This window comes from Paramisgurnus dabryanus, chromosome 18, assembly GCF_030506205.2.
Source record: "Paramisgurnus dabryanus chromosome 18, PD_genome_1.1, whole genome shotgun sequence".
NCBI classification, from domain to species: domain Eukaryota; kingdom Metazoa; phylum Chordata; class Actinopteri; order Cypriniformes; family Cobitidae; genus Paramisgurnus; species Paramisgurnus dabryanus.
In genome coordinates, this window is record NC_133354.1 from 20,573,046 (window position 1) to 20,580,666 (window position 7,621).

General features: G+C 39.7%; 1 protein-coding gene across 1 annotated transcript; it reads right to left on the reverse strand.

Annotated features, from left to right (window-relative positions):
• Positions 1-1,178: 1,178 nt before the first annotated feature.
• On the reverse strand, positions 1,179-7,411 carry drd1b (dopamine receptor D1b). Its single transcript, XM_065287246.2, has 2 exons — positions 6,518-7,411; positions 1,179-6,326 (listed from the first exon to the last, which is right to left on the reverse strand). The coding sequence occupies exon 2, from the start codon at positions 6,180-6,182 to the stop codon at positions 4,839-4,841; it is 1,344 nt and encodes a 447-aa protein (XP_065143318.1). The 5' UTR covers positions 6,183-6,326; positions 6,518-7,411; the 3' UTR covers positions 1,179-4,838.
• Positions 7,412-7,621: the final 210 nt, after the last annotated feature.

Genomic DNA, 7,621 nt, shown 5'->3' on the forward strand with positions numbered 1-7,621 from the left:
AAATGTGGTACACCCAAACATTCGCAGAACTCCTTTTGCATTTGTATAAATACTCTAAAGAACAAATTTCAGATATTTAGAAGTACATTTTCCATACAACCACCAACAATAGAGGCTGCCATGCCCAGGAGTGGACAATAAGTGCCATACAAGGTTATCCAACACACAAAATTACTGTATGTCTTAGCATGGATAGCATAAATAGTAGATGCTTATCAACCGATAAGCGATAATGATACATACAGATAGTTTTGCTTTTTATTCCTTGTTTCAAAGTATTATGTTGTAAAATCCTGCACTGTAAAAAAATGCCTTGTTGCACTTTTAAGTTTAATAACTTTTAACTTTATTTTTATAATTTATAAAAATACTCCTCACTAGTCAAAAGATTGAAAAGTTGAAACAAGAAAGTTAAAATTAATTGTATTTTAAATTGATTAAACTTAAAAATTTACAACAATGATCATTTGCTGTTTTTAAACTACTGGCTGATGTGAGATAGTGGGAAAAAATACTTTTATCTGCCGACACCGATTATACTGTAGGCCGATATATCGGTGCACCCCTATTATTTACTATTATACCATGGGGCTGTTGAATGCTTTATTCTGATTGGTTGAGAAATGTTCCATGGGTGTTGGTTATTTTTCTGTAAACCGCACACCTAACTTGTCAATGTATTAAAAATAGGCACCAGTGCAATGTTTGTGGTAACCATTGTATAGACTGTTTCAGCAGTAAAAACATAAACAAGCGGCTGTCGTGGTCCGCACGTAACTTCCGGTAAACTCTGCTAAGAATAAATGACAAAAAAAATTCTTTAAATGTAGTTAATTTATATAACAAGCAAAAAATCAACACATAGATTACCTAGAAAAAACCAAAACATTTGTTATTTTCGCTGAGGCATTTGTTCAAGAGATCAGTTTAGCAACTAGTCAGACATTTAAAAAACCAAAACGGAAGTAAAGTTTGGATCCAAACGTGTATCGCATCAGCGCACGTGCGTCCAATGAAACAGTCTATAAGAGGAATAATTGACCCCAATCCTTTGAATTATTCGAAAATAATGCAGACCCGCGGTGTAACAGTATGTGCCATGCCGCATTACCATCTTGGGTGTGCATTATTTTCTTATAATTCAAGATCATCATCAATTATTCCTTACTTATTTTTTCAGTGTTTGTTAAAAGCCACCTTCATTGTCTGCTCGATATCTAATATATCAGCTGGTCACCACAAAGAGAATAAACAATACATTTTATGACTAAAAAAACTGCACTAAAGACAAATTAAGGTTCTTGGTTTATATCCAGGTCGGTCCGTGAAATGATCCCGATCTCCCCATTGAGCACTCCTGTTAATGCTTCAGTTAAAACACTTAACTTCAGTCTACTCAAGAGTCTCAGTGATATGTCACATCACTCTACAGCGCTCACCTCATGTGCCCTGGGTCACAGAATGACAATAAAGCTTAAAAAAAGTTTAATCAATCAAAGGAGATGAATTTTCCCTCTCTATACGAAATGTTATGCCAACTACCCGATTGAGGACAACACTTCGAGCTAAAAAAGTGCAATTGATGGAGTGATCAATAACTATCGATTTACTGCAAAGAGCTGACCTTTAAATACAGAATTGGCAGTGATATACCTCATAACATATTCAATCGTAAAATCTCATACAGTAAAAAAAGAGTAAATAACAGGGTTATAAAAACAACATACACTTTTATTTAGCAAATAGAAAGGGACAGATTTATACAAACTGTAAACTAGATGCTGTTATAAAATTGTTGGGGATAACTTGAAGAACTTCACATATTTGAGCCTGAACAGTGACCGTAATATTGCAAAGTACTGTATGTTACCGTATAAACATTCATATCGGTCCAGGAATCCCGTTCCTGTCAAGCTATTTTATTTAAGGGTTTTGATTTGATCAAATATCACAAGACCAGATTGTTTATTAATCCAGGAACATGTTTGACTTGGCAAAATTACAGTAGCTGTACGGTGCTTGACAAACTCACATTAAAACACCACATATTGTTTTCTCTACTCACATTAAGGACTTCAAGATCAAAAGCACTTGTGTTCACATCTCTATTTTAACATTGCACAACACAGTTTACGTTTCCCCTTTTAATGTTACAGTATAATGCGCTTGGCAATCTGAGGACAGAGTGCAAAGTAACCCTTAATTTTTGTAATCTCAAAATAAAAATTATGGATGTAATTGATAAAGTTCGTTCTGTCGTCGACATTTTAAGGATGATGTGCTGAATCCATCAAGCAAAAAATAAAATAAAATAAATCTCCCTCTCGTATTGTACGCCATTGCAATTGTCACTGGTTGTCATTTTCAGCCTCCTCCAAAAGTGACTCACAACAAGAGGTCTCGAAACCACAGGTAGAGATAAACTTGCAATCTTTGGTAAGACAGAATATGTGAAACTCAGTGTTATTTTTTCACTTCTAAGTAAATACCTACACAAGATTCCCCAAAGTTATACTGGGAATTCCTTTGCATTTGTTCGAATTTCAAACTGTAATCATCCCATTCTGGAGAACGCCAACATTTTAAATATTCCAAATTTTATATTAGCTGCATATTAACTAAAAACACTGCTTTGACGTGTTAAGGTTTAGACAAAGTTTCTCTAGCTAAATAAAGCAGCTGAATACTTTCATAGCAGCATTGTGAAGAGGAAGCTTTTGACAGGCAACAGTAGAAAAAGAATAAACCTCATCTTTCGGAAAATCCCCTGGAGCCAATAATGTCCCATTTGAGACAAATATGTTTACTTTAGTCTCCATTTCTGCCTCCAAGTATACTATTATTCATATTTTAAACCTTCATTGGTATAAATAAGACAGTTAAAGTTTATATTTCAGTGAAAAAAGTAGAGGAGCTTGAGAAAATTTCTAATCATGGTTTCTTCAGCATTTTGGCACATGGTATCATTAAAGGCATAGTTTACCCAAAAATGTGTTATCATTTATTCCCCCTCAAGTTGTTACAAACCGGTATGGGTTTCTTTGTTCTGCTGAACACAAATGAATATGTTTTGAGCAATGTTTACAGTTTTGGAGCACCATTGACTTCCATAGTATTTTTCTTCCATACTATGGAAGTCAATGGTGCTCCTATTTCCTGCTTAATTACGAATATAGGTTTGAAACAACTTGAGGGTGAGTAAATAATGGCAGGTTTGAGGTGAAACCTGACCAATTTGGCTCAGTTTCTGATTTCAGAAATTGTCTGCAAAGGGGGAATCTGTTGAAAGCTATGTCTCGAAAAATCCATTGTCATTGATTGACAGTAATCACATTGCTTTGCATTTGGCTTGTCAATTCAGTCAAATCCCAATATTTGTGGGAAGCTTGCGCTGTATGGTAGCCCAGGAATTAACTTAGATCAAGGGCGGTTGCATAACCTCACAAAACAGCTCAACAAACGACTCTATTAAAAGTAGGACGGCGTACGTAACAGAATTTGTCTGGGCAAGGAGCGACTGAGTTAAATTGGTTGAGTTGCTCCACGGCATATTGAGAGTCAATGTACCTAAGAATGTGACATATGTTCCTAATCATCCATACGCTCCAATGCGACAGCTGACATAACAGTTCAGAGACAGAATGATGCAAGATTGTTTTCAAACTAGATATGCTTTGAAGCGCTAGGATGTACTACAGAGCGCTTCCTGTGGTGTCAACTGCTTTCGGAAAGGTCACAATATGTCAGCTACTTTCTGGGTGTCGCATAAGATTTTTTTATAATACAACTAAGGCTATATTAACAAAATTCATCCACATGGATTTGGCGAAAGAAACTGAAAGATTTCTGGTTTTCATTTAAATGCACTGTTTAAAACTACTTTTGTGCATTTATAGTGGGTGGAATTAATGAGACTGAAATAGCTACATATCCAAATCTCCAAATCAGGCATCTTTCAAAGACATAGCCTGCAATTGAACCCTGTCACGGATACTAATACGCTGACAGGCCTCTTAGCTATGGGGTTTAAACATTTTGTCCTTTTGAAATGCTTTAAATAGAAAATGGATGACAACAGAAGTGACGGAAATGACCGGTAAGATTACCACTGGGATTGTGGGTCGCCCTGTGCTATCTTGCATTGTGACAAGTGAAGCGTTGACGGTAAGAGAATGGGTTGGGGAAAGTATTTTTTTTATATAAAGAGAAATATGAAAAATTACATCCAAATATCATGCCCACTTCAACAGCTGATAAATCAAATGGCAGAAAATCCATTCCCTCAACTGCTATTTCTTCAACATCACACCAAAGCACATAGAAGACTGAATCAAAAATGTCTTTTTGTCACATTATGGGGTGGCTTGCACACGTACATCATGTTTCTGCGATACAATTATAACAACTACTGTAGCAGCGCAAGGAGATGTGGACTTGGCCAACTCTGATAAACGGTGAAAAATATAAACAGTATGTACATTTTGTTGTCGACAGTACAGTAGATGCACCACATAGCTCTACTTGTGAGCCGTAACGAGATATTCAACTACTCAAACTGAACTTTTATCACAAATGAAAAATGCATAACATGTATACATATGCATACATGGTTTATTCACATTACTTTCTTGCGACAACTGACCTGTTAACGTCAATAATACAAGCTGCTGCGAACATTTTGCAGATAGTTATCCAGCATAAAGTGCCTTCAATTGGAACATTCTTTGTTTTCCACGTTTCATTTACTGTTTTGGTCCAAAAATGTTTTTAAGGTTCTCAGTGAAGCTTTTTTGGATTCCACGCCGTCATGATACGGGATTCTTTGTTGCCAGAAATACTCAGCACGGTGCAGATTTATGCTGCCCATTTTGTGTTATGGGGTTGATCTTTTCCAGGGAAACATCAGCATCACTATCCAAATTGGCCGACATGGATGGAGACAGTTTCTCGAAGGCCTTAACCCCAGAGTCATCTTCCGGTTTTTGGGTCTCCTCTTCCTGGCAAAGTATACTGTGTGGGATCACATAGCTGCTGCTGTTGTTGCTCTCTTTAGGAATGTGACACTTAGGCTGATAGTGAGAAACCGATGAAGGACCCCCGTTGTTGTTAATACTCACAATCTCTATAGCGTTGCTCCCAGGGCAGAGTCTGTGGCAGCCCAGCAGGATGGAGAACGCTTTTCGGAAGTCCGCGTTGAAGGCATAGATGATGGGGTTGAGCGAGGAGTTGGCCCATCCGAACCAGACGAAGACATCGAAGGTGGTAGAACTGATGCACGGGAAGTCTCCGCTCTCATTCGGGTCGCAGAAAGGAACCATGCAGTTCAAGATAAAAAAGGGCAACCAGCAGCACACGAAAACGCCCATGATGACCGACAGGGTTTTGAGAACTTTGGTTTCACGCTTGAAGGACATCTTAAAGGAACTTTCCGAATCCATACCGGCGTTGTTACCCATGCTACTGTGACGGTTTTTGGCACTCTCTGCCGCTCGCTCCAGGGCGGAGATCCGGCGTATCTGCTTCTGGGCGATGCGGTATATTCGGGTGTAGGTGACCAGCATAATAGCCACAGGTATGTAAAAACTGATCAACGAAGAAGAGATGGCATACGTCCGATTAAGGCTGGAGTCGCAGTTGTCTGGGGGAAGCTCGCCGAAGGTGCCGTTCAGCTCCGTGTAGATGGTCGCCTGGGCTTTATGCCAGTTTAGCTGCACGGGAATGAAGGAGATAAGGATGGACAGCGTCCACGCCACACTGATCATGATGAACGCCACCCGGGGCGTCATTTTGCGCTCGTAGCGAAACGGGCTAGAAATGGCCCAGTAGCGGTCTACGCTGATGACGCACAGATTTAAGATGGAAGCGGTGGAGCACATGATGTCAAAGGCCACCCAGACATCGCAGAAGGTTCCGAATGGCCAGAAACCCACAATTTCGGTTGCAGCCTTCCACGGCATCACCAAAATGGCCACCAGCAGGTCTGAGATAGCCAGTGATATAACAAAGAAGTTGGTGACTTTGGACCGCAGGTGGCGAAACTTTGTGACCGCCGCACAGACCAGCGTGTTGCCCAGTAGGGTGGTCAGGATGAGCAGCGAGAGGAAACAACCGGTCAGAACTCGCTTTGACGAATTGCGCTGTGATACGCTGCTGTCCAGCACTGTGGAGTAGTTCACATCCATGGCTTTTTCATCGAGCAGAATGAGCAGTCACCCCATAATTCCAGATCAGGTCCAAACCGAGAGTGCACACGATAAAAACTAAGCAGCCTTGTACAGCCGAGCAACTGGTTGATGGTTCATCACTCCGCTGACTGTAGACATCATCTTTCAAAACACATGTCATAATTTCAACACTAAAATCTCTCGGAGAGCCAAAAAACTGATGCGTGAGCTTTCACAGATCTTCTCAATAAACATGATTTGGTTACATGCACATAAAAAAATCTAATGTAAATTTGGTATAATTTTCTATGCAAACATGTCTTATTAAGTCTGTATGTTTATTCATTCAGTACCTCGTCAGCAATTTGTCCCACAGCACACTCTCCCACACAGGTTAAGCAAACATGGGCAGGCTTGGTCATTAGCCTTTTATATGAGCTTTATCGGTACAGTCTATCGATCAGTTTACCGCCGCGTCGGTCCGATTTGTCCTCGTGAATGACAACGGACGCGCGTCCGATCATACTGTGATGATCCAGAATGAGAGAATGCATTATAACCAACAAGAGATCTTACATGGCTGTTGAAGGCAGATGTGAAAATAAAATTTTCTTCAGTCCCCATGTTCCTCAAAATTCACTTAAGAACATCAAGCAAATACTTTAAGACTTCCTGTTGAATTCCGATATATTTACACATAAATATCCAGTAGTCGACTCCACTTATCAAAAGCCGCACGCGCTTTAGACTTAACAGAGAAGAGATTTTCGCGCAATTTGGCGTGCTTCTCCCGTTTCATCAGTCTTGCGCACGCAGAAGAGAGTTCCTTATTTCTTAAGTTTTCCTTAAAATTGTCCGTAAGTAATTTTTAATGTCTAAACGGGTGCTGTGAGGAAAGACTGTCGTCGCCCCGTGCGCATCATGGGAAAGTACAGCACTCACACTCACTCGTCCTTGCGCACAGCATCACATGTGCATTGCGAGTGGCAATGGAGCGTGCATATTCCAAAGAAATGTCAACTTGGCACTTTTGCACCTTAAACACTAAAAAACACAATAGAAAACAAAGCAGTCTTAAAAGTGCATTTTCGTTTTAAGAAGTGCTCCTTGCGTAATTGCGCGTCCAACTCTGTTTTGGTCGTGCGCATCAGCAGTTCACAAAGATGTTTGTTTTCCCCTCTGCAGTAGTTTTATTAAGTTCCTTCTGTCGACATACAAAACCACGTTTGCGTTCGGTCTTGTATTGGCTGTTTAAGAGCTCTGACAGGTCTGAAGTACCCTCATAAAGTGACGGTGGTCGTCTCTAAAGATTTCCAAGCCTGTCGGTTATTAAAATACAGAAATGAAGGCACTGAAGACACATTCACTGTGCATTAAATATTTTGTTGCTTTTGGAGATGAACAGATATGCAACAGGACTTTATGGCAGCTATAAAATGTATTACTGGTAATTTTAA